This window comes from Merops nubicus, unplaced genomic scaffold (genome assembly GCF_000691845.1).
Source record: "Merops nubicus isolate BGI_N331 unplaced genomic scaffold, ASM69184v1 scaffold7182, whole genome shotgun sequence".
NCBI lineage: Eukaryota > Metazoa > Chordata > Aves > Coraciiformes > Meropidae > Merops > Merops nubicus.
The window spans coordinates 1-27,273 of NW_008592766.1; the positions used below are offsets into that span (position 1 = coordinate 1).

At 50.5% G+C, this 27,273-nt stretch overlaps 1 protein-coding gene across 1 annotated transcript; it reads left to right on the forward strand.

The window, feature by feature from the left end:
• Window positions 1-3: 3 nt before the first annotated feature.
• On the forward strand, window positions 4-22,915 carry LOC103768110 (disheveled-associated activator of morphogenesis 1-like; the record flags this gene model as incomplete). Its single annotated transcript, XM_008935242.1, has 13 exons — window positions 4-165; window positions 279-386; window positions 4,958-4,987; window positions 6,384-6,487; window positions 12,151-12,235; window positions 13,012-13,118; window positions 15,187-15,275; window positions 15,474-15,642; window positions 16,411-16,518; window positions 18,615-18,675; window positions 19,298-19,429; window positions 22,090-22,260; window positions 22,700-22,915. Coding segments are annotated over 13 exons (1,542 nt in total), but the record flags the coding sequence as incomplete, so codon positions are not given.
• Between the last annotated feature and the right edge of the window lie 4,358 nt (window positions 22,916-27,273).

The window sequence follows — 27,273 nt, forward strand, 5'->3', positions numbered from 1 at the left end:
CCACCACCACCTCCTCCAGGTGGTCCCCCACCACCTCCTGGCCCCCCACCCCTGGATGGGGTGATGCCTCCCCCTGGAGCACCTCTGGGCTTGGCCCTCAAGAAGAAGAGCATCCCACAGCCAACAAATGCCCTCAAGTCCTTCAACTGGTCCAAGCTGCCAGAGGTAAGCCGGGCAATAACTGGGGCAGTGAAACCAGAGGTGCCAGAGGGCCACTGGTGATGTGAGGGCAGGTGGGCAGGAGACCCCCAGCCTGCAGTTCTCCCTCTGTCTTGCAGAACAAGCTGGCAGGCACCGTCTGGACTGACATAGATGACACAAAAGTGTTCAAAATCCTGGACCTCGAAGACCTGGAGAGGACGTTCTCTGCCTACCAAAGACAGCAGGTAGTGGCTGGTGCTGGGTGCCAGCAGGGATCTGGGTGAGGTGCTGCCTTTACAAGATCACCTGGTTTCACGTGTGGTCTCAAAACACATCTCCTATCATCATTTCATACCAACGCCGTGCTTGCCAGATCAACCGGGTCTGGTTTATCCTCTCATCCGTGTGCTGGTGCCTTTGCACTGAAGCAGCCTCTCAGAGCTCAGTGAGCCAAATTTCCCCCTGCCCACGCACCTGACCGTGAGAGTCATGAAGATGGGTCACAAAAAAATAAAGCAAAACCAAAAGAAAAGAGACAGGGAGTGTTTGAAAATAGCCCCCAGATGTGGCCACAGTTGGGTAATATTTTTGGATCGCTCTTAACAGCAACTGCTTCATGTCTCTGTATTGGGTGGAAAATTTCTATCCCTCTCTGGCCAAGAAGGACTAAGTTTTGCCCACATCTACCATGGGTGGATCTCTTCTTTTATTTTTGTAGCGAAGCCCAGAGCAAAATGTGAGCTTTGAACAAAAAAGCAAATCCCAAACCAAAATAATGACACTGCAGGCAAAAATCTCTGCTTTTTAATCTCCTGCTCAAGCAGTATGGCTCCAGTTTGGAAGGCATCAAAGCACACAAAGAAAATTAGACACTTGTTTTACTCCGGGCAGGACCACGATAGGCAAAAGCAATGAATTTTTCAAGAAGGCAGGAGAAAAAGCAAAGAGAGAGGCTGAACAAGTCATGTCCACCTACTGAACATCTGGCTGTGGCACCGGGAGGAGAGAACAGGTTGTCCCACTCCTGTCAGGCTTGGGTGGAGCGACGGTGCCAGGAAGGAGTGGACCCAAAGCATAAGCTCTTTAGGCAATGTGTTTAATCTCTTCCAGAGGCTAATTGAGGCAAAGACCAGGGTGGATTAGAGTAGGGCAAATATCAAAAGCAACCCACCAGAAGTACATGCTGCCCTGGTGTCAGTTTTAGGAATAGGTGACCGCAGTGCTGGCTCTTTTCCCCATTGCTTTTGGAGCTTGACTCATGCCTACTGAAGGGCACGTCTGCAGACAAGATGGAAATGGAAGGGAGGCAAGAATAGAAACGTGGTGTGTCAGCAGGACGGTTTGCCCTCTGGCTTTCCTGCCCCAGCCCGTGAATCACCCGGTGTGCTGTGGATTTGCCAGGCAGGAATTTAAAAATAATTTGGCTCAGCTAAGATGCTGCTGGGGCTGGAGCCACCCTTGGGAGCCTGATGCATGAGTTCCCTGTGGCTCATCCAGGCTTCGTGGTAGCCCCGTTTGTGCAAGTTAAGTGCTGGGACACGTCTCCCTGGACCTGAAGGCTGTGATTGCTCACCCAGGAGTGCACAGTGTGCCCCTCTTGCAGCCCTGGTGTGGGGAGGGGGTCCCTGGCCTGTCGGTGCCCCGGCACTGCTGGCAGCACACAGCACGTGGGGTTAGAGATGCTCCTTGAGACCAGACCCATGCCGTGGGGCACTGCACACGCCGTGGGGGGCTGGGGGAGCTCTGTGTAAATGGCCTGTCCCTGCTGGGAAAGAGGGTGAATTAATGCCTTAAAAATTTGTGGTGATTTTGAGCTCTAGCAAAAGTTGATTTCTGCTCTGAGCAAGCAGGGGAGGAGCAGAGAGTCCTCCTTCCTGCTCTGTGTCTTCAACCCTTGGCTGAAAATCACTACCTTGGTGATTACACTTCTCACTTGTCCTCAGACACAGTGTGGGACATCAGAGGCTGCCTGTCCGTGCCCTGAGCACACAAGGGCTCCAAAGTGGCGTGGCCAGGTGGTACATCCCTGCGGCCAATGTCCCAGCAGGGTCCGGGGGCAGCGTGCAGAGGTGTGGGTGGTGCAGAGCACTCTCAGAGCCCTCACGAGCAGTGGTTGTGGGGCTGCTGTTGACGGGAATTGGTTATTTTTATTGCCTGGGAATCCCTAAGCAGTGCACAGACATGAGACCTAATGAAGTACTTAATTTTAAGCATCTCTTTAAATGCTTTTCCCACATCACAGGCTGGGATGTAAATGCAGGCTATAAAGGGAGCTCTGCAGCTCTCGGGAAGGGACCTTTCCACATGGGCAGGGCAGGAGCCCTCTGGGCTTCCTGAGGCTCAGCCTGGCAGCATCCCTGCCCCGTGCTGCTGGGTGAGCGTGTATCCTTCCTGTCCTCCCTGCCAAGGCTCTGCAGATTTCCCCATCCTCAGCGCAGGGCTCAGCCTCACAGCTCTGTGTGATACCAGTGTTTACCAATCTTGCTAGATCTAAGAGAAAAACCTGCAGGAGCTCTGTGTTTCAGGCTGGGGTGTGACGACCCAGCAGGACTGGAGGCAGCTGCTTAAGGACACGCATATGGTGATGGAGAAAAGCAAGTGTAGGACCATCAGGGCTTAGATGTGCTATGCAAGGATCTGCACCTCTGTCAGAGATGCTGGGAGAGCCTGCAAGGAGAAGAGGATGGCAGTGCTGCTGATAAGTGGCAGTGACCCTGCTGGGGCAGCCCTGGCAGGTCCTGCAGCAGTGAGTGGTGTCAAAGAGCCAGGGCCAAGTGGAAAATATGTGTTGTTGAAGCAGAGGCTTAGCAGTGAGCTGGGCAAGAAATCATCTCCCAAAAAGGGATGAAAGAAGAAAAGCCTCCAGCTCCTCCATGCAAGCAAGAATGACCTGTGCAGGGGCCAGGGGCAATGAGGGGGAATGTTTATGGGGGCGTTGACAAAGCATTTAAAGCTACTCCTTAAACCCCATCCTGCAGCAGAGGCTGGATCACGCTTCATGCAAGGGAAAGGGGAAGGGGTGAGGCTGATTTGAGGCAGAGAAGGAGGGGTTTGTAACAAGTCTTTTCTCTACCTTAATGCATGAGGATCCCTCCCTCTCCTGGAGCAGGAGACTGCAGGAGGGCCACCGCATCCTTCTGCTTTCCATCAGCATCCTTCTCCTCTCCTTCACAACCCTGACTGATCCACAGGGTTAATTCTGCCTTTGCAACAGCCTCATCCCAGCTAAAATCATACAGTTATTTTCATCTCAGCTCTCTGAAGCTCAGCAGCAGCAGTGGGGTTGTCCTTACTTGGGCTCTGCAGGTCCCCTTTGCCTTGCAAAGCCACTGGTATGGTGGCATTTCCAGAGCTCTGTTCCTAGGGATGTCTGTGGCACCTCTTTGATACATTTCTAGGCAGATGGGTGCAATGCTGCCTCGGGGAGCTGCTGGGCACAGCACTGTGCTGAGGTGCCCACACTGCACCCCACAGGCACCCACCCCTCTGCTGAAGAAACGGTCTGTCACACCTTTTCTTGGCTGATGGTTATTTGCATCCTGGCACGTCTTGTTCTGCTTCTTGGCTGCAACATTTCTGCAGGCTTGAGGAAAGCCTGACACATTGGTTTTTAGCCATGAGGCTTGTGGTTGGCATGGCTCAGCCCCCAGTGGGTTGCCAGTCCCTCAGACCTGGGTGTTCGGTGGCATCTAAAAGAGCCCTTTCCACCCACCCAGAGCCACGTGTGGCTCCTGGGCTGATCCAGCCTCAGCAGCCGGTCAAGGGAAAGCCTACATAAACAAGGATTCTTTTAAAAAAGCAGCAGTGATGGGGCTGAGTTTGGGGTTGACCAACTCAGAGCAGTCAAGTGGGTCATCAGTCACCTCCATGCGGAGGGGCTGGAGGGAAGCACTCTTGTAAACCAACTGCACTTGGACCCATCTGCTCTCTCCACTCACTGCCTGCCTTTTTCAAAAAAATTAATCAACCATTTATGCACTTTTGAAACATCCTTCCCCATCATGGTGCTGCTGGTTGGTCTCTGGGGCCAAGCACAAATTGAAAATATGATGCAGCCCAGGGAATGAGGAGGGAAAACCCTTGTGTGTGTGTGTGCACACATGCAGTGCAGGCTTTTCCACACATAATTCCAGGCTGGTGGGGGCAGCCTGGCAAGACAACCAGGTCTTCAGCACAGTGCTAGTGGGGCATCAGGGTGGCATTTGGCCAGGGCTGTGGAGCCTTGGAGAAAGGGAGTTTGTCCCTGTTGGAGGAGAAGTCAAGGGAAAATGTGTTGCCATGGCAAAAGTAAAGTTTTGCTGTGGCCAGATTTGCTCTGGGATGAGCTTCTCGTTATTTCCACTTGAAAGCCCTGTTTTTCCTGGCAGTTGTGTTGGCATTTCAGCCCCTCAGATTTGCAGAAACCAGCAATTTTCCTCCCCAGCACGGCGGGCTGAGCACCGCTGGGCCTTTGGGCCAGCGCTCGCCAGCTCTGGCACAGGGCGGTGGCAGGGCTTGGCCAGCGTCCTCCCACCTTGTCCCGCGTCCCCTCCTCACCCCCTTGCACAGCAGCACCTTGACCTAATCCATTCACAGAGCCACCTGTCCCTCGGCCCTCCCCTCCTGCATATCCTTCAATCCTCACCACGTTTGCATGTGCATCCCCCGTTTTGGCACTGGCAGACCCCAAGTGCCTCCCTGTGCCACCAGGTCCCCCCTCCCCGCCCCCCCGTTGCACCCTTGCCTTGTCTGTGCTTGGATTCCTTTTGGTTTCGCTGAGATCACTGAACTGCATGTGTTTTTACTGCCTTTTTCCATGCTTCTGCTCTGGCTGTAGGACTTCTTTGTGAACGGTAACTCCAGACAGGTAAGCGAGCCCCCGCAGGAGCCCCCGCGGGGCTGGGAGACTGGGGAGGCACGTGGTGCTCTGAGGGGTTCACGTGTGGCAAAGCGAGGGTTAATTCAGAGAGGTACAGAGATCACCAGGAGGAGCAGCTTGAAAATTGGTGCCAGGGAGGTTGGTGAGTAGAAGATGCCCTCTCTGCTGCCCTCTCTGCTGTCTGGTCAGACATTGAAGCCAATGTCTGAGTCCAGGGGTTGAATTTTCAGATGCGGCTTAACACAGAGAAGCTCCAACTGCTGGCTGGTTTTGCTGGTCAAAACATGGAAATAAATAAACTCATACTATGAGTTGAAGCTCTCTGTTTCATCACAGTCAGTACAGGCAAGGCACACGAGGGCAACAGCTGGTGGTAGGTGACTTGGGGCTCATTTTTTCCACCTGCCACTGCCTTTGCTCTGCATCAGCAGCTGCTTCACTGTCCAGCAGCTTCCCACTTCTCTTAGCATTTTTTTTTCTCATTCAAACCAGAAAAAGAGTAAATGGCAACTTCTGTGCTTACTCTCAACCTGTTCAGTGGCCATGTGCTGGCTCTTCTACACTCACAGACATTTAGTGTGGATCTGTAGCATATGGGACCTTGCAGCTCCAGGTTGTGTTCCTTCAGAAGGATTGAATAGCCAGCTTTTAACTGATTAACCTTACTAAAACATTCGATATGGTAAATTAAAACCGGGGGCAACCTGAACCCCTTCAGCAACCCTGCAAAATTGCTGTGATGGAGATGTGCCTGTTGGCCCGCCGTCGCAATGTGATATGTTCTTAGGCATTGTAGGCAACATATTTAAGCTTCTTAGGAGGTGTAGGTGCTTATGCCACAGCCATTCCTGTTTCAGATCCATTATTTGAGAAGAATTTCACTGAAAGGGCAGCAGATGCTGCAGGTTGTGTTTGCAAGCCTGGGAGCTTCTGGTGGTTGGCTCGCTCGGGAGGACTGAGCTGTGAAGGGCGACTGCAGATGTTCGGAGCAGGGTTGAAGAGCAGGAGTGATGTTGGGTGTGTGCAGCAGCCCGTAATGAAGTGCTCCATGTGAGGATTTAATGAAGTATCACAAATATGCATGCTAAGAAAGTCCGGCTTTATTTACTCAGCAGCGCCTGCGTGTTTGCAGATTTTTAAGTCTTCCCTGTCTGAGAAAATATTTACATTTCTAACCAGTGGCTTCAAAGCCAGCTCTGGTTTATGAAATGACTGAGTGTTTCAGTTAGGGGCGGGGGGTTTTACCCGTAACCCGTGGTGACACTCCTGATTAATGGGAGCCCGCTGTGTGTCACGCTGCTATGTCCTGAGAGTACTAAATGTCTTTTGCTTCTCCGTGGCTTTTCTCAAGGCTATTTTTTTTTTTTCTTGTTACTTTTTGTAGAAGGAAGATGCTATTGATGACACCCTGAGTTCCCGACACAAAGTCAAGGAGCTTTCAGTCATAGATGGCCGGAGAGCTCAGAATTGCAATATCCTCCTCTCCAGGTATGCTTAACTCCTTCTTGCCCTCCAGGGAACATGCTTGATGCCCTACCCTGGGCTGGGGGGTGCTCCTTATCCCCACAGGGGTTTAATGACAGGAGTCAGCATGGGAGTAAAGCCAGTGACACCTGAACCCAGGTATAGCCTTGCGCCCTTCATGCCACGGTGACAGGAGGTGCAGACACACTTAACCCAGTACATGGCCAGTCAGTGTCCCTGGGAAGCCCCGGAGAGGCTGGGCTACCTGGTGAGACTTTGAAGGGGAAGAGAGGGTTTGATTTCACCTCTTGTGTCAGCAGTAGTGTGGCCAGCAGGACCAGGGCAGGGATCATTCCCCTGGACTCAGCACTGGGGAAGCCACCTCTTGAATCCTGGGTTCAGTTTTGGGCCCCTCACTCCAAGAAGGACCTTGAGGGGCTGGAGTTTGTCCAAAGAAGGGCAGTGAAGCTGGTGAGGGGTCTAGAGAATAAGAGTCATGAGAGGCAGCAGAGGGAACTGAGATTGTTTTGCCTGGAAAAAAGCAGGCTTGTGGGAAGCATCCTCGCTCTCAACAACTCCCTGAAAGCAGGTTGGAGTGAGGGGGGGGTTAGTCTCTTCTTCTAAGTAACAAGCGATAGGATAAGAGGAAATGGTCTCAAGTTGCACCAGGGGAGGTTTACATTGAATATTAGGAAAAACTTCTTCACTGGAAGGGTTGTCAAGCCCTGGAAGAAGTTGCCCAGGGCATTAGTGGAGTCCTCATCCCTGGAGGGATTTAAAAGCCATGTAGACATGGTGTTGAGGGACATGGTTTAGTGGTGACCTGGCAGTGCTGGTTGGACTTGATGATCTTAAAGGTCTCTTCCAGCCAAAGCGATTCTGTGATTCCTGCCTTCCTCAGCCTGGGTTTTGCTTGTTCTTTGATGGTTGTTGACGAGGGTCTCTGTCAGGCTGGGGAAAGCGCTGGGTATCAGCAGAGTGTGGGGAGCAGCTCCATCATTCAGCCATGGCCTGGCCCGTGGGGGTGGCCTGTGCCACCCTGGGATTTTGGGAAGGGGACATTCCCTTCTTCCAGCTGCCCAGCCCTGCTGGGATGACAGCCTCCTGCGTGCCCCTCACCAGGCAGGCTCAGCGCTGCTATCAGCAATCTAATTCCATCCCCAACTTGCTGCCAGGGGGATGAAAAGGACTTTTTTTTTGGCAAGATAAACTATGCCAGTAAGACTTAACCTGAGAAAGGAGAAGCCAGGCTGTGGTGGTCTGAAAGGATCAGCCACCAGTGTAGCTACTTGGAAAAAAAAATCCAAACAGCAGCAGAAAATGCCACTTGTTTCTGACTCACACATCAAAAAATAGATCCCAACAGCAGTAAAATATAGCTTCATTCAGAAATATGTGCTCCACTGCCTGGAAGCACGGAAGCGTTTGTGCCACCCAGGACCAATGGGGATGGAGCAGCATCCCTGGCAGGTTGGGCTTGCAGCTGCAGCACCCAAATTCTGTTCTCCTGGGCTGTGGGCTGGTGGAGCCAGTGCCTTGCCTGGGCAGCCTGGCTGGTTCCCTTCCCTGGAAAGCAAGCTGAGGCTGATGCCTGCAAAAAAAAAAAAAACTTCTGGATGGGTAATTTGTGGTACCTGGTGCTTCTTCAGGCTGTCCCAGAGGTGGCCTGGAAGCAGTGGGAGTGATGAGTGCAGCGAGCCATGAGCTGCAGCATTCAGCGATAAAATTGCCGTGTTTATGGCTCTTTCTGCTCTGGGTTGCTTCTGGGGATTTTTGTACTTCCTAGCAGTCCAAAGAAAAAGGATCACGATGAAAGCAGAGTTTAAAGCAGCAGGCAAATGAGTATGTCTGTGGCAGGCAGCTATTAGCAAGTGAAGCCGTGGGGTTTGGGGCACTGCCTGGGCTGCTCCCCGGCGTACTGAGGCTCAGCATAGTCCCGAGTGGGTTTAGGCGTAATTCAGCTGGAGGTTTAAGTGTATAATTGAAAGTTAAGCAACACAAATAGCCCCTTCCCTGGGAAGGGGAGCTGCCCACGCTCTTAACTTCAAAGGCATCTTGCTGTCTTACTGAGTAAAGGTCTTAATTTCATCTCACCAGCAAACCTTTCTCTTCCAAGAAAGCAGTAGCTGGAAACGAGTCGCCAGTATCCCACAAAAAGGGTGACACAGAAGCTGCTGCCTGTCTGCCCTCCTCTTTGGGTCCTTTCCTAGGGGAGAAGCAGGATCAGGCCTGCCCTGCAGGATGGTCCCCAGGCCTCTCATATGGCTTTTCCCATCTTATCCCGCAGCATCAGAGTCCTGCAGGGATGAACGGCTTTGGGGGAGCGGCAGCTTGTGCCAGCTGCTGTTCTGGAGGTACTTTGAGGTGCATCCCATGGTGCTCCTGGGGACTCACAGGCAGAGGGGCCATCCAGGCAGGGCATTTCTTTAGCACTGCAGCAGCAGCAGCCAGATCTGCCCCTTCCTCCATTTCTGCAAGGGACCTCAGTCAGGTTTCTCCAAAGTCCATTTGGGCGATTTACTGTTGGTGTCCAGCACTTAAAAGGAAGGGCAGTGTCAGGACGAAGCCCAAGCATCCTGTTGATGAGCTCAGGTCCAGCCCCTGCATCTCCAGCAGAATCCGTGTGACCTTTGGCAAACCCTTTCAGCTCTACCTGCTCCAGCTGCCCGTTCCTCAGCTGGGCAGAGCAGTGGGTCCCTGGTCCCAGTGTCACAAAGGGACTGGTCTGGTAGGGTGGCTCGCAACAGCTGGGCTGCTGCTCTCCTGCCTCACTCACACAGCCACCTCAGGCACGAGCAGACTTTCACATGTGAGAGGACCTGCAAGTTTGGCCCCTGATTTAGCCCAGACATTTGTAAGCACACCAGGCATTGTCTGGCTTGCAGCATGGAAAGATTACAGCCAGCGAGATACTTTATCTCTCTCTGTAGATTTATTTTTTTGCCTGTTTCCTTGCTTTGGGAGAAATTACTGCGCAGTGAGATCACTGGATTTTCCTCTGGCTTGTAATGCAGCACAAGAATATTTTTAACACTTGTTTTTTTCTTTTTTTCTTTTCTTTTTTGAGAATGCTTTGCCAATATCAGTGCATTATCAGAGTTTTCTCTTTCACCGTGTCCTTGCTTCTTCTCCCTGTGTCCTTGTGTGTGTCTTTAGTGCTGCGTTCTGCAGGATGCAGACGAAGCCCGTACGCCTTCGCTTTCCGCCCGCGCTGGCAGCGAAGGGCTCCTCTGAGTCCTCTCATGTGGCCTGGAGCATTTATCTCAAATGAATGTGGCTTTTCAGGAGGGCGGAATTCGTTTTTCCCCTCCACACTTCTTACGTCCTCAGCGGGACTCTCCAAAAGCCCCGCAAAGCAGCCCCGTGTTGCCAGCCTGGCGAGCTGTCACTTCTCATCAGCGGGCTGCTGGCTTTAAATCCCTGTGACAGCAAGTCCCGTGACCCCCTTCCTCTCAGACGGCTCGCGCTCGACAGCTGCTGCCAACAATGAGAATTATTGTGGTTGTAGATAAGCTTCTAGCTTTCACTGGCCCCTTTCCCATCAAGTTGTCTGAGAAGCTGTTTTCTTCTGGCGCCCCGCGCTTGCTCTCTGCCGATGCCGGGGCGGGCTCTTGTTCTTGGCACTGGGTTTTGATGATTACTGAGAAAAGTTTTTTCAGCCTCCTGGTTTTGTTCTCTTTTGTTTTGTTTTTTTAAATATATTCTATTATCAACTTTGCTTTTCAGTGCACAGGGCTTGCAAAAGTCACCCTCACCTTCCACCACCCTCCTGGAGATGATCACAGTGGAAACTGTGTGCTTTAGGTGTTCACTTTGACCTTGGACAAGGGGTAGCTGCCTTATCTGTTCCCTTCTCCAGGAGTATTTTTGCCTCCCAGGGATCCCACTAATGTCCAAACACAGCCAGCATCTGCTTTTCACGGGGTGAGGACTTGATGTGACATTTGTTGGTGGGCTGAGCTCTCACATTTCTGCTTGAATCTAAAAGGAATTTTCCTTTTGAAAGAAGCAGCTTCATACCCACCTCAGGTCGTGTCCATCCTGGCCACTGCCCTTGTACAGGACAGGTAAGCTGTCCCCAGCACATGACTGCTCATCACTGCAAGCACTAGAGGGGACATCTTCCATGCATCCTGTGTTTGTTCCTTGTGGGGTGCCCTAGCACTTGTCCTGGCTGCTGCTCGGTGCAACCTTTGTGCTTCCTCCCCTGGCTGAGGTAGGATTTTAACTCACTCCTCATTTAACAAACCCTCTCTGGGGGGCTCCCTCTAGCAGGAGGTGAGAGAGGACTGGGTACTGAACGAGAAAGTAGGATCCACCAGCCTTAATAAAGCTCATCCTTCACTTCAAGTCTTGAGAAAAAGATTTCAAACTAAACCGAGCTCTTGCTACCCTGGTCTTAGAGACGAGCACCTTTCCTGCTTCAGCTTCCAAAAGCCAACTCTGCAATCTTAGGTTGCTCCCTATGAAATTTCTTTCATTGAAGAAATGCCAGGATGAAAAAGACCCTCCCCATTTAATTACTGGGAGTGATCAGGTCAGCTTCCAATTGTCTTTTTAACCTGCTGATGAGGTTGACACAAGGTCTCACATCCCACCATAAGATGTGTCTCTGGTTTCAGCTCATTCCTTTGAGCCACATGCAGTGTTTCAGCATCCCTTGGCAGCACTGATCACCGAGATTGGGACAGTGGGTTTCCCTAAAGACACAAAGTGAGTCTTTTCAGCTCTGTGACTTTTCTCTGTATGCAAAAACAGGGGATTTTTTCTTTTTAAACTACTTATTGCATGGCTTCAACCATCACTACAAGCTGGGCAAGGGAGAGAGTATTGGCAGAGTGAGTTGCAGGAGTTTCTGGGCTTTCCCTCTTTTGCATTTAAATTATTTTAGCAACCGCAATGCAGAAATGTGAAGAAAAGTTATGTGTGGTTTTGCAACCAAAGTCATTGCAGGGGGCAGTCGTGGGGAGTGCTGTAGGTGTATTGAACTAATTCATGGCTGCTCTAGCCCACGAGAAGCAGAGGGCATCTATCTATCTATCTATCTGTCTGTCTGTCTCTCTCTGTCACCTCACCTCAGTGCAGGCTGCTGCTGGAGACCAGCCCTGCATTGCTGACTGTGATGCAATGGTCTGCATTGTTAGAAATCCCCAACTTGAGGCTTCAACTTCAATTCCTGTTACATGAAGTAAAGCAGTAAAAAAGTGGAGGGGAGGCTGGTTTCCAGCCTGTTCTATTTTGATGCTCATTGAATTCCCACCCCTCAAGAAAAAAACCCTGCTGGGTTTCCCTCAGGGACGCTGGCACTGCGGGAGCGGCGTTGCCACGGGCAGGAGTTACACATAAAAGTTACGGGGGTTTAATACATGTAAATATACTGCTTGCTTGTTTAAAATACTCTAAAATAGGGGACAACAGCTGTGGTGCAGAAAGGGGGAACAGGCCGGGGAGGGGTTGACCTCTGGTTCGCAGAGGGGCCAGGCTGCTCTGTGCTGTGCCTTGGCAGAGCGTGGTCCTACCACCTTTCTCACACGTCCTTCTTCATAACACACTGTATAGTCCTCTTTGTGATGCTGCTGCTGGCCAGGAGTTGAGCTGTTCCTGTGGCACGGGTGTGTAAGGAAATGCTCCCGAACCTTGTCCGATTGCTGGGCTGGGAATAACTCTCCTTCCCCTCCACCTCCCAGGCTGAAGCTCTCCAACGACGAGATCAAACGAGCCATTTTGACGATGGACGAACAGGAGGACCTCCCAAAAGACATGCTGGAGCAGGTGGGCAACGTGTTTTGTGCTTCTCCACGGTTGCCTCACGCTGAGACCACCCTGTGCAAGGTGCTCAGGACCAAACTGTGGTTTTGAGAAGTGTGTCGGGGCCTCACATCATTTACCAGTGTTTTTATGTTGCAAAACCACCCAGGTGGGCTGGAGCAGCAGGAAAGCAGCTCAGTCGTAGCATCTGCCTCCACGTGCCATGCCTGCGCCTGGGTCTGCTTTGGGACCCCAAGGTTGAGCCATTAGCCCATTTTGTGGCTGCAGCTTGAAGTTTGTTCTCAGTGGGGATTTTTTTCTGAAAGCTTGTGCAGTGTTTGTGCAGTCCTCAAAAAGGGGATCCCATTTTCACCCCCTCTGAATCCCTGTGGAAGCACTTTATTCACCTGTCCTTAGAGCTGAGCTGGTAATTGGACTTTGAGCAGAGACATGGCAAGATTCATTGCCCAAAACTTCCATCTGCCAATACGTAGAGTTGCAGCAAATGACAGTCCCTGACACCTCCTCTGGCAGGGCTGATGTCAAAACCTCCTTGGAGCAGACATAGTTCATCTGTTGTGAAACCAGAGTGATGGCAGGGCAGAAGGAAGAGGTGCTAATGGGATGGAGTAATGGGGGGGAAGGTCACAGGCACAGCAATAATACTTATTTCACAGGTGCCTTGGGGTCACTGTCTGTACATGCTGAAAATATAGGAGGTTCAAGCAAATAAATCAGTTTTGCATCTGAAAAAATTGTGCATGAACCTCCTGTCCATCAGTGTGCTTTCCCTTGTTTAGCTCCTGAAGTTTGTTCCTGAAAAGGGTGACATTGACCTGCTGGAAGAGCACAAGCACGAGCTGGACCGTATGGCCAAGGCTGACAGGTTCCTCTTTGAAATGAGCAGGTTGGTAGCCCAGGGGACACATGTTCTGGCCAGTGGCTGCATGAGCTGGTCACAAGGTGGCTGTTTCATGCAGCCTGGTTGGGAAATAAGCCCCTGCTTGCTGTTTTTCACATCATGAAATGAGTGGACCAAAGGGATGGGAGAGCAAACAAGGTCCAGACACATTTCCCTTCTTATGTCCGTGGAAAAAAGCTCAGTCTGGCACAACTGTGCACAAGACTGCATCATTTGCATCATGGCCCAGGTGGGAAGTGCTGTTTGGATGATAACACAATGCTCTTTTCCCTTCACATGAACATACCGTGGTGAATGCTCAGGACTGGTGTATATAAATTTTGCTGTGTAGATTAGTCCCATTCCACACCTCAAGAATGACTTGTCCCTGGGGCTCCTGAGAATATGTGAGCTGGAAAGGGAATGTCATTTCTTCCTGCTCTTGGTAGCAATCATTTAAGGCTTAGAAGTCTTCAGGGAGGAATAACCTTATCTTTTGCATGCACATCCTCTAGAAGTGCTGGTTTAAAATCTTGAAGCTCCTTATTTAAATCCAACTGAGTGTTGAGCTCTTTCAGTTTCTTCGCTGAACTTCAAGCAAGTCACTTGTTTGCAAAGTCAGTGAGTTTGACAATCTGCGATCTCACTGGGAGATCAGAAATAGAAACACTTCTGTCCTCGCTGAGAAACGCATCGACGAACACCAGGGTGATGCACCGTGGACTTGCTGAGCATCAGAGGCAGGCAGGGCAGAGCTGTGAAGTTCAAACCTGAGCCCTGGAGGCTGGAAGATGCTCAGAATTACTTTTCCTATCACAGGCCACCTTTCTTCTTCATAGTCCCTTGCCCAAGTGTTGCTTCCGTGCCTCCATCTTTTGGAAGGCACAACATGCCAATGCAAATGTTTCCCTTGGTTTCCAGCACAGCTTTTTAATTTGCCCTGTGGTCTGGAACTGAGTGTGATGTCTTTGTCACTTCTGATTAGTGCAACAGCAGCGTAGCTCGTGGCCTTGTCTGTGAGCACATCTCCCATGGGTCCTTGGTCAGAATGACTCAAATCACACGGCTGTTTGCATACAAGTGAGATCTTGTTCAGCCTAAATACAACTGACATGAGCAGAGCTGTACCTAACTTGACCAGGAAGGGGCTGGACTATGTTGTTGGCTTTCCAGCCAAGGCCATCATTTTGAGGATGGTAGAATCATAGAATGGTTTGGATTGGAAAGGGCCTTTAAAGGTCATCTAATCCAACCCCCCAGCACTGAGAAGGGACATCTGCAATTAGAGCAGGTTGCTCAGAGTCCTGGCCAACCTCACCTTGAAAGTTTCCACAGACGGGGCTTCTACCACCTCTCTGGGCAACCTGGGTCACTGTTTCACCACCCTCAGCATCAAAATTTCTTCTTTATATCTAGCATGAATCTCCCCTCTTTTAGTTTAAAGCTATCACCCCTTGTCCTGTCACAACAGGCCCTGCTAAAAAGATTGTCCCCATCTTTCTTTTAGGCCTCTTTTAAGTGCTGAAAGGCCACCAGAAGGTCTCTCTGGCGCCTTCTCTTCTCCAGGCTGAACAACCCCAAGTCTCTCAGCCTGTCCTCATAGCAGAAGTGTTCCAGCCCTTGGATCATTTCTGTGGCCTCCTCTGGACCTGCCCCAGCAGGTTCTGAAGGTCCAGTTTCATTAGCCCTGGTAGCTGGTGTGCCTGTGTCCTGCTGCAGCTCATCCCAAAGCCATTGGGAGTCCAGACCTCATCAGCAACTTTGTTCAGGTGTGGTTGTAAAAGAGCTGTTTTTTCATGGCAATAGGGTGTAAAAATGCTCTTGTTGAACACGCTGAGTTAAGGATCAGCTTCAGCATGTGGTTAAGAGCCCACCTGGGTCCACCCCAGGACAGCTGGAGCTTCGGTTGTGGTTTATTCCCATCCCAGCATAGTTTAAGGGAGAAATGCAGTCACTCTGTTTTAATCACCATGGCTCAAGTGTGCTTTGTAAGCTCAGCTGTGAGCAGCAGAGCCCCTGAGCTCTGCCTGGAGCAGGCAAAGCTCAACCTGCACCTCTTGGGGTTTTTTTCCAGGATAAACCATTATCAGCAAAGGCTACAGTCGCTCTACTTCAAGAAGAAGTTTGCAGAAAGAGTTGCAGAAGTTAAACCCAAGGTGGAAGGCAAGTGACTGAACCTTCTAAGGGGCTCTGTGCCAACAAAGGGAGGGCTCACAGGAAGAGCCTGCTCCACGTGGAGGTTGCAGTGAGGGAGCTGGTGGTCACTCTTTGGCCATGGGGGCACTGAAGGGGTTGCTGCAAGAAAAGGGGACCGGTATGGTGTGGTGGCAGGGGGTGATGTCCCACGCTCTCTGCTTTCAGCCATCCGTGCGGGCTCCAAGGCGGTGCTGCAGAGCAGCAGCCTCCAGCAGCTGCTGGAGGTGGTCCTGGCCTTTGGGAACTACATGAACAAGGGCCAGAGGGGCAATGCCTTCGGGTTCAAGATCTCCAGCCTCAACAAGATCGCGGACACCAAGTCCAGCATTGACAAGTGAGCAGTCCCTGCCCTCATCCTCGGTAGCGTGCACAGGTCCCAGGGGTGCTGGGGGAACAGAGGGACCATTAGTGTTGTCTCTGGGACATGGGTAGGTGGGAGCAGTCCCTTCTCATCTTGTGCCCCATCTGGAGTATCCAGTGATGCAAGTGCCTGTTTTTTGTCCAGGACAGATTTTGAGGGAAACTGAGCTGCAGGTCAGCACAGGGATGGATGGGGGCTTTCCTTCCTAGGCTGGCTAAACAGCAGCCAAGGCTGATTAGGAGGATCATCCTCCAAATGCTTTTTTCCTCCTTTGAGAAGCCAAAAGTCATCGTACTGTGATGCAGTGGCCAGAGGAGAGGTCCCAGGGGCTCCTCTCCACAGGAACCCCCTCTGCAGCCCCCCCCCAAGCTGTCGCAGACATCTCCTGGTTTGCTCTTCCCCCCCTGAGCTCTGTGCACAGTGAAAGGAGCTACATCAGGTCTCAAACCTGCCTGGTCTCACCCATCATTAAAGGCACTGGAGGACAGGAGTGATGACGCTCAGGTCACCTCCCCTGGGTCCCTCCTGTGGAGAGCCCTTTCTTGCAGGGAGCAGGCTGGACTGCACTGTGGCTCTGCATGGGACAAACCTGTCCCATGTCCCCAGACAGGCAGCGAGCAGCATCCTTGCAGAAATCACAAAATTGTTCATTACAAGGGTTGGGATTTAATCAGGGTTTTCGACTGAGCTCTCATGCCCCCGTGGTGCCACCATGCTGACTTTGCCACTCCTCTCTTCTAGGAACATCACTCTTCTGCACTATCTCATCACTATCGTCGAAAAGAAATATCCCAAAGTCCTGCGCCTGCACGAGGAGCTGCGAGACATCCCACAGGCAGCCAAAGTCAAGTAAGCAGGAGTTAGGTGGTGCTGCTCAGGGGATGCCAGGAGTGCTTCTTCCTTTCCTTCAGCCTGCCTTTTTCCATCACCCTGCCCTGCTCACACTCCCAGCCAGGTCCTGGCCACCAGGCTGGGCCTTGTGCTGTGGCCACTGAGAGCATCTTGGAGGCAGGAGCAACCATCACCTGGTGGCTTTAAATCTCAGCCCCTCCAACGGTGAGGGAGGAGAGCTGCTTGGAGCAGCCATTTCCTGTTGTTATCTCACCACAGAAGCATTTAATTAATTTCTAATGGTAGGTTAAGTAATCCGGGAGGAAGTGGTTGTGGTGTGGCTGCAGATAAAGGGCAGCAGTTTGTCTGCTGCAGTGGAGAGGCTTGGCATAGAGCACGGGCAGGACCAGGCAGCGGTGCGAGTGGCTCACCTGCCTCTGGGTCCTGCCTGGCCCTTGTGTCACCACCAACATGGAGCCTCTGGTGTCTGCAAGGAGCTTCAAAACCCTTCCCAGCTCCTGGTGACCTGTTCAGAGCAGGCTGCTGCTGTGTCTTTGTTGGTGGAGGCCCCCGTTCAACAAAGCCCTTAAACACAAGTTGAACTTTTAAGTGCAGGAGGAATCTGCTGTTGTGCTTCAAAGCCCTCAAGTATGTGCTGGAGTCCCTCTGAGATCAATGAGGCTCTGTTTCAGTCTTAAAGTTCAATGGGAGCTTACAGGCTTTGCTGCTGCTGGGACCTGGGCAGCAAAGATCACACATTTCTGCAGTCAGCACACATTCATGTGAGCCATGGACATGAAAAGGGCCTGAAATTGCACCTTTTTAGAGAGAAGATGGCAAATACACATTAATTTTATGATAGTTCAAGGGTCTTTCAAGTTTCAAAGTGCTCTTGTAGCAATAGTGGCTTCCCCATGGGAGATCTGTCATGTGCAAAGTGAGCATCCCTGCATTTAGAACATGAAATAATTGTCAGCCATAGGGATTAAACAAAGTGACAGGACAAATCTTGGGGTGTGAGGAGGAGTATGTGGTGTCTGCCATCAGGCACTGTCTGAGAACATGATTGAGCAGAGCATGCTCCTTGCTAGTGGAGGTTCCAGCTTTCTCAAGCTTGTGTATCTGCAGCTATTGTACAGATACATGTGTGGGAAAGAAAATGTCTGCACAGAGGGCTTTGTTTTCCCCCCTAAACTTTATCATTTTGCTTTAAACTGGACACTGTATGTAATATTTGGGTTTGGTCCAATCTAGAGTGAAACCAAAAAGTTTCTAAAGCTCTGGAAAACCTTGAACTCCCCCAGCCCTGCAGCTGTGAAGCAAAATCACTGCCTCTGTCAATCCCACCACTGGTAATGAACTGCTGGAGCACAGGGCTCCCAAAACTGCATTTTCCCAGACTAAACCTGCCAGGAACGCTTGCCCCATGACCCAGCATCAGTGTTTCCAGGGACCCCAGCTGTAGGACAGACACCCCTGGAAAGACGTCAAGCCCGTGGTCATCCAGTCTCTGTGAGAAAGCTTCCTCTCAGTTGGAGTGGTGGTAACCCGTGAGCACTTGAACTCGAAGCTCATCGGGGGCTTGAGCCTTGTGTAAACAAAGTCAGTGCCAGACATGGTGATTTATTTTTATTTCTCTATATTTGGGTTGTCTCCCCTTATGAAAGCCTCACTGCTAGGAAGGATGCTTTGCATGGCATTCACCTAACCATGGTATCCTTGAAAAGTCCTGTACACAGGGACAAGCCTACCTTGTGCTGGCCCTCAAGAGGGGAAGAGAAATCTGGGCCCAGCAGAGCCCTCTCCTGAGCAAGCCTTTTGCTCAGAGAGGTCTGGAGGCTGCTGAGCTTGCCTAAGCCTGCACAGTGCCTTGATCCACAGTACAGAAAAGTGCTTTGCTTTAAAACAAGCAACTGCGGCCGCTCTGAGACAGGCAGCTGTCCTGGCTTGGAGCCTGCCAGCCCCACTTGCTGCTCAAGACATACTGCTCTGCAAACAGGAGGCAATGTGTGCACCTCTGGGGTCTTTCCAGTGGAAAAACACAGTCGAGTTTTTAGAGAGCTGTAGAATTTGCTGGGGAAGGCTGAAAATTCACATCCTGCCATTTCCAACAGCATGACCGAGCTGGAGAAGGAAATAAACACTCTGAGGAGCGGCCTGAGAGCAGTGGAGACTGTAAGTATTATTTAAATCAAATCTAGTCCAGCCTGGCTCTGAGCACTGCAGCACCCCTCCTTAGGGAGGCAGACAAGGGAGCTCCCAGCAAAGCTGCTTTTATCTCACTTCCTGGAGATCTGTCTTCCCTTCCTGCCCTGCACATGCGCCTGTCCTCCTAGGGCTGTTCTGGCACTGAAGCTGCTGCACGTGCATGGTTTCTATCTAGTACACCAAGGGAGGCCGAGGAAGTCCAGTGAGGGTGCCCGTGGAGGACCTCTGATGTGCTGAGGGGTCTCCCTTTGGCTGTAAACCGGCAGAGGGGAGGGACTGGTGAGCACTTCTGCAGCCCAGCTGAAGTGGTGATGAAATGGTGGAGGAATCCCAAAGGACTCACTGTCTTGCTAGGTTATGCTGCTTCCACATTCTCTCCTGCAGGATTTGGCCTTAAAAGCATCTTGCAGGCATGATAGTGTGAAAGGGGATAATCTGCAGCCTCGGGCATGGCAAGAGGGAGCAGTGGTGGCAGTGCAGCCAGTACCTGTGGCACACACCCAGCGGCACTACATGGGGCCCATGATGTTTGTGTCCCTCATCAGCCAGGCCCTGATTAGATTTACTTTTTTTTTTTTTTTCCCCAAAGGAACTGGACTTCCAGAAGTCTCAGGTTCAGCAAGCAGGTGACAAGTTTGTGTCTGTCGTCAGCCAGTTCATCACGTTAGCCAGCTTCAGCTTCTCGGACGTCGAAGATCTCCTGATGGAGGCGAAAGAGCTGGTAAGGTCACCAACATCCTCAAGAGCTGGGTAGCATTTCAGCCTTTCCTCCAGCCAACAGGGGAGGGGTGGTCCTGGCCTTTACAGAGCACAATTTGTGTGTGAACATCTCTGATACTTCCCCTATGAGATCATGTGAGTGTCTTGTTGAGACCCTGACATGAGAAGGGTGCTGGGCTGCTCTTCCTGGTTTGTTTGGAGGGGGTGAGTGAGTATGTCTCTTCCTGTCCCCAGGGTCTTTTTCCTGCTCCACAACCCAGCATGCCAGGGCATCATAGGTCAGGCCAACAGACTGCTTCTGGGATGCAAAATGTGCTGAAGAACACCACAAGATACCCATCTGTGTTTTGAAAGTGCAAGGCAGGGGCTCGCCATGGGAGAGTTGTGTCCCTGAGGGAAGGAGATGATAGGTCATTTGTGAGGACCTGAGTTTTGGTGAAGAGCTTTCATTCAACTAAAGGGCTTGCTTTGCTTTCCATGTCTCAAAATGGAAATACACCAGTTTTGGTGGCTTTAGAGTTAGTGTGGCAGCTGGGGCATCATGAAGGCTGAAGAAAGCAGGCTGTTTTGTCTGATGTTAATGGAAGAGGAGGAAAAAATGCAACCAAGTGTTCAGGCTGGACGTGAGGTCACCCAGAGGCTGATGTCAGAGATATCCCAGGCTGCCCAAATGACCCTACTTCTATAGGGGAAAATAACACTCAGTGCGTAGCTTCGGTCTGAGACCTGCCCAGCTCTTCTCTCCAGAGGAGAGGAGCTCAGTGACATGAATTGAGGCAAACTTCAGACCTGGTTAGAGAAGCTGTTTAAAAGGTTCTCCTTCCCCAGAGTAGCCTCTTGGTGAGTGCTTTGCAGCCACCAGCAAGGGCTGTTGTCCTTTCTCCCTAGTACGCTGCTGTAAATCACAGCAAAAGGGTGGCCGTTGGCTGACATCTGTGATTCACACACCTTCTGCTTTCCCTCCTTCAGCAAAGGGGCACACAGCTGGTTTCCATTTCCTCCAAGGACCTCACCCAGTATTCTCTCCTTGGCCTGGCCTTTATCTTGACTGAAGTGGCAAGGTGATAGTCCAGCACAGTCTGTTTTAGAGGACCTGTCCTTGTCCAACTGCATGAGCTACCTCTCCAAAGACAGAAATTACCAAGTGTCACCACTTCCTTCTCCCTGGTTGTACCAATGTCCAGTTGGCACTGTCCTTCAGGCCATCCACCTATGCTTGGGCCATATGACTGACCATAGCCTTCCTGAGGCCATGGCTGACCCAGGCCACCCTTTTAATCTGTTGATGGTAACCTGGCAGGTCTTCCTGCAGTGAGATTGGACTGTGGAGATGGTGACAGATGCTCTGCAAACTGTATCATCTTCTGCTGATCTGGCTGAATCTGGAGGAGAAGGTCTAATTGTGGTTCCCCAGCACACATCAAAGTCCACTCTGAAGCAATGTGCAGCTCTTCCCATGGTTATTGGAGAGGGTGGATTTGCTTTTCAAACATCTCCAGATTGAAATTGTGTTACTGCTTTCTCTTAGGAAAGCTGAAACATCATTGTTTTATAAACTCTGTATCCTATGAGGAGAACATTTTCAGCCTTTCCTCCCCCACTGGAATCTCCTCTGCCATGGCAGAGCATTTAATATCTTGATGAAAATCAACAAGAATAACCTCAATTATTTTGACTTATATAGTGGCACCTTTCAGATGCCTCCCTGCATCTTGAAGTTCTAACTCTGTTAAGTAAACAAAGAAATAAAAGTGCCCTAAATGTCTTTTGAAGAGCCTGGGGCACCCTTGCAAATGAAACTAAATCATACAGGCAGGCTTTAAAGATGTTCCTCTCGGTCTACCCAGCAAAATTAAAGCAACTAATAAATCTGTTTGTGCTTTGATTTTGTTTTCCTTTTCTTTTAAGCGTGCTTATCTCCAGAACACGCCATCACAATTTTAACAAACTTTGTGTGCACAAAGAGTCTCCTTCAAACTGGAAGTGACAGCAAAGGATGTCAGTCCCAAGGACGATTCACAGGCTCCTTGAGGGCTGGGAGACATGGGCAGACATGGATGTCCTGTTCTGACCTACGGCCTCGCTCGCCTCCCTCACATTAATGGTGTGCAAGCAGCACAAAAGGCCGGAAAACTCCCTGTTTCCCCACGCAGGGCTGTGCTCGAGCCCGGGCCGAAATGTGTTTTAGAAGTTTCACCAACACATTTGGTTTCAATAGCAGAGCATGTGGCAATGATAAATAATACCCCAAAAATACTTCAAAGGAAAACTTAAAAGTGTGAGTTTCCCTTCCCCTGCTGTGTTTACTATTAGTTTTATGTCTTCGGCCTTCAGTCCCACAATATTTTGCTTCCTTGTTTTTACTGCTGCTTAGTTAATAAAGTCGAGCTGGGGCAGGAGGAGGCTCAGCAGAGCCAGAGGCAAGACGGGGAGAGTGGGCTCAGGAGCAACCCAGGTCGGCTCTTACAGAGCAGAAGGTAAAATGTCAGATGATTTATCTCATGCTTAAGTCCAGGCTTGGTGGAACAAGGCCCTGTTCTCCACCGTGGCCACTGGAAGTGTTTCTGTTCACTCTGTCATATCAAAGGCTTCCCATGGCGGGGCTTTGCCAGGGAGGTGAGTATCTCCAAAACTGACAGACCCCTGCTTTCTCTCTCCCAGTTTTCCAAGGCTGTGAAGCACTTTGGAGAAGACACAGACAAAATGCAGCCTGACGAGTTCTTCGGCATCTTTGACCAGTTCCTTCAAGCTGTGACGGAGGCCAAGCAGGAAAACGAGAACATGAGGAGGAGGAAGGAGGAGGAAGAGCGCCGGGCGCGCATGGAGGCACAGGTGAGTGGGCGCTGTCGAGTCCAGCCGCGCCTCCGGGGTACCCAGGGATGGCAGCTGTGCCGTGCTGGCCCCATGGTGGCCACGGTGGCACACAGAGCACGAAAGACTGGTCAAGGAGCTTCTGTGCTCTTAGACCCATAGTCTTTTCACTGTTGATTGCTTAATGAACCAATGACCTAGGGTTGGTGAGATCTTGGAGATAAAATACACAGCAGCACTGGTGCTACCTGTGGGCTGCTGTGACCCACCAGCAGCAGCCATGGGGCTGCGGACCTCAGCCTGTGGGCTGTATCAGTAACCCCGCGCAGCTCTTGCGTGCTAAGCACTGGGGTGGGAAACCGCTCTCGCTCAATGAGTTTGGGGGTCACCGTGCGGGCGTCGAGCACGCTACAGCCACCCGCGTGAGAGTGAGATGTCTCCTTTCCTCCATGGCACCTAGCTGAAGGAGCAGCGGGAGCGGGAGCGGGAGCGCAAGGCGAGGAAGGCGAAGGAGAGCGGGGAGGAGGGCGGCGAGTTCGACGACCTGGTCTCAGCCCTGCGCTCGGGCGAAGTCTTCGACAAGGACCTCTCCAAACTGAAGCGCAACCGCAAGCGCATTGCCAACCAGCTGGCCGACAGCGGCCGCGAGAGGCCCATCACCAAGCTCAACTTCTGAAAACTAAACAGCGAAACCCAGCAAAGAAAGGCGGGTTAGTCTTTGTGCAGTGACTGGCGGGGGCTATCCCCATTCCTCTGCCTTGCGATCCCAAGCAAACAGTGGCACGCTCCTTCTCCCCGCGGGCGAGTGCGTGTGTGTATATGCTGTGTACATAGTCGGGTCCGGGGCACAGATGGAGGTGCGTGGGCAGTCCACCTCGCTGGGTGCCGGAGCTGCCTCCTCCCCTCCAACCCACTCCGAAAAGTAGTTCTCCCCATGCACAAGCACAATGCTGCCTCCACGGAGCGAGAGAGGACCCAACCCTGTGACGCTGGCAGTCCCCATGGGCCCCAAAGGCAGCAGGAAGCCGCTTCCCACCGTTCTGCTTGGACCCCCCCCAGCTGTTGGCAGGGGATGCCTTGCACACGAGCCGAGCGGTTTAAAGAAGAAAAGTTAAAAGACTAAGTTGACTGGACTTGAATACGTTGGTTGTGGTTTTTTTTTCTCGTTGTTGTGATTATTCCAAAAAAACTCTCAGATCCATGCTTTGGTGCCGGTTCCCGAGCTCGGCGCCGCGGGCGCTCCTGGCCGTGCTCTTCCCCTTGTCCTTGGGAAACGTTCTTTTGCCTCTTACCACCTCCTTGCTAAAGGAAAAAGTTCACCCCAAAGTGCTTGTCGCTCAAACGCCGCACAGATGTATTTATACTTTTCTAACATTTTCTGGCCCAAGACGGTGGGAAAGGTCGGTTCTCGGAGGAGACGAAGAGCATGAACTTTTGAGTTGTAGTTTTTATTCTTGCTTTCTGTTCAATGGGACAAACTGTATCCTCTGTAAAGGTGGGTCAGGACCGAAGGTCCCTCATACACAAAGGGGCTGGTGCGAAACCCACCGACTTTCACCCACCTTCTTTTCCTTTTTCTTTGTCGGACACACAGAAGCAGCGATGCCAAGAAACGCTCGTCTCTTAGCCAGGTCCTTTTTCAACTGGTTTGCTGTTTGTTGTCATTGCAAATTTGTAAGCAGAACTACCTGTCAAATGTCAGTCCAAAAAAAAAGACAAAAAAAATACAATAAAAATAATTCAAAGCTCTCAGGGAGTAATAATTTAATGGCTTAGAAAATTAAGAATTGGAGAATAAAAAGTAACCACCATTAACATATTAACATTTCTATTCTTAAATTATGCTGAGTATATAGAGGACTGTTACTTTTTACTTTTATTTATTTGTGGTGTGTTTTTTAAGAAAACAAAACCTTTTTATACCACCAATACTTTTATGATCCTTTTTTTGTTTGTTTGTTTGTTCTTTTTCCTGTGGAGAGATGAGTTTGTCCCTGTTGCACTAGATATTAACACTATTTGAAATAAGGTTGGTTGTTTTGGGGTTTTTTTGTCAGATAATCCGTATTACTGGTGGGGTATGGGATGTCAGTTCACTATTTGTACTGTATAGCAAAAGTGCTGTTTAATTTGTATTAAAAAAAAAAATGGTTCTAAGCACCTGAAGGCCACGGGGTCTGCGTGCTGAGTGAAAGCTGTGAAATCTCTCTCTAACCAGAGTTGTCAAGAGCTATGGTTTTACCATTTTGTTGTTTTCTTCATTGCAACTTTTGACGCACTGTAGATTAAAAAAAAAAAAAAAAGAAAAAGAAAAAAAAAGACTTTCTGAGTAGCATTTAAAGCAGTAATAAATAAAGCAGGTAAGCGCAAAAAAAAAAGAGTCCAGCACCTGGTATCCAAGCAGCTGCAAAACCTGCAGATTATGTTCAAAGGTGGAGTTAAGCACTTTGCTTTAAGAAGGAGGGGGAAATAACGACAAAAGGTAATGATAACACTATTCCTTAACTAAAGTGCCTCTATTTATATTTTTTATTTATGGCTTAAAAAATGGGGCTGATACAATTGAGGGAACGGACTTTGGGGGGAATTTGAAATACATAAAAAAAAAAGAAGAAAAAGAAAAAGGGTAAAAAAAGAAAAAAAGTCTGGCCTCTGATGGTTTAAGGAATGGTTGGTCACATGTGTTTAATTTGAAAGGTGGGGGGAGTCGGAGAGGGCGATTGCCTCCCGAGGTGCCTGGGTGCTCAGCCACCAGCACCCAGCCTGGCTCCTGCCTCCGCGACCCCAGTGCCACATCAGGACCTTTCCTGGCAGATTTCCTCTTGCCCTTCCAAATCTATTTGGTTCTTTTTTTTGTTTTTTTTTTAAATTGTTTTACAACAGCCTTGTTGTCTGGCTGAGTTTGCCATTTCTTTGGGTCTTTTTTCCAAAAAGAAAAATTAAAAAAGAAAAAATATTTTATCTCTATAAATAAATACAAAGGTTGTGTGCAGGTAATTCCATGTGCCATTGTCGAAAACTACTTTTAGATTGGTGCTGGTGTAAGTAGCCACTCTTTTCTTCTGGGTGTGTATTTTAAAGATGATTTTTTTTTTTTAATAATGCCAAAAAGGAAAAAAAAAATCCATAATAATTTGTAAACTGAAACTTATGTCTTGGACCTTATTAGCTTCGTAGTGGCCAAGGTAGTCTGTTAGATGCAAGGATGTTAGTAGTGTTAGCTAGCAGGAAATGCTGTGTAATGTTCTGAGACTGTACATTTTCTAAGATGGCAATATGCAATAAAGAAAAACAATTTCAGTGAGTGTACATGGCAGAGCCACGAGTTATTTTTTGGGGGTAAAAGAAGGGATATTTGGGGATTGAGGCAAGCGTTGAAGAAAAGGCCCTCTGCAGGTTGCTCTTTTTTGGGTGTATTTGCAGTCATTGCTGGGGTTTGGGGTAACCCCATTTCAGGACTTTCCTGCGTGCTGGGTTTTAGGTGGTCAGGGGAGTTTTCACCCTCGTGGCTCGCAACATCCTCATGGTTGCCCACCTGTGGATTTCTATTTATATCCCATGGCTGGTGTTTCCTACCATGAATATTTATGACCCAGCATGGGTCAGGTTTGGGCTGGTGGGGAGCACAGGACGATGGTGAAGAGCACAGCTCCCTTGGAGTGCCTGGCAGTTGGATGGGCTGTGATGCCATTGCAAAACCAGCCCCGGTCTGTGAAGTGAAAGGACCCAAGCAAAAAAGGGAGTCAGAATCAGAATGGTTTAGGTTGGAAGGGACATTTAAAGGTCATCCAGTCCAACCCCCCAGCACTGAGCAGGGACATCTGCAACTAGAGCAGGTTGCTCAGAGCCCCGGCCAACCTCACCTGGAATGGTTCCAGAGATGGAGCATTGACCGCCTCTCTGGGCAACCTGGGACAGTGTTTCACCACCCTCAGCATCAAAAATTTCCTCCTATCTAGTTCAAGTCTCCCCTCTTTCAGGTTAAAACCATCACCCTTTGTCCTGTTGCAAAACGCCCTGCTGAAAGGGTTGTCCCCATCTTTCTTTTAGGCCCCTTGAAGTCCTGGGAGGCCACCAGGAGGTCTCCCCGGAGCCTTCACCTCTGCAGCTGCCCCAGCCCAAGTCTCTCCTGCTGGGCTCCCAGAAGAGGGGTTCCCCCCTCGGGGCATTGCTGGGGCTCCTCTGGCCTCGCCCCAGCAGGTCCCTGTCTCTGCTGTGCTGAGGACTCCAGAGCTGCCCCAGCACTGCAGGGGGGTCTCTCCATAGCAGGGCAGAGGGGCAGGATCCCCTCCCTGACCTGCTGGGGATGCTGCTTTGCATGCAGCCCAGAATATGGTGGTTGGCCTTCTGAGCTGCAAGTTCACATTGTCAGCTCAGGTCCAGCTTTTCAGCCACCAGTACCCCCACGTCCTTCTCCACATGTATTGATACCAGAGGTTGCCCTGATCCATGTGCAGGACCTTGCACTTGGCCGTGCTGAACCTCATGGGGTTCACATGGGCCCACTTCTCTAGCTTGTCCAGATCTTCAGATGCTCTTCCCTTCATAAACCCCCATGTCCTCAGCACGGGGCTGCTCTGGGGTGTATCCACAAATGGACATGAACAAGCCAGCTAAACACTTACAACTTGATGAGAGCCTGAAATTCTGGTTAATGGCAGACTGCAGATTTCCAGGGCCACACCAGTGTGTGACACAGGACAGTCCCCAGGATGGGGACCAGATGGTGGTGGAGACGTGAGCAAGGACAGGGCATAGCTTTTTATTCAACCAGCGTATTTGAGGTGGATAAAAATGTGGTTCCTAGCCTGCAAATCCTTCCTCAGGGCTGAAGTAGCAGCATCTGTGACTTGAAAACAAATTTGAGATAGAGGGTTTGTCACCCCAGAGAAAAGGGCATGGGTGCTGTGCTGAACTGCCACGGCTGTACTGTGTGCCCCCATGTCACCAGCAGCTCATGAGCACTGAGGGCCCGGATGAATGAGTTTTCACCTGAAAAAGGGCTCCTGTGCCCCAGATCCTGGCTGCTCCCTC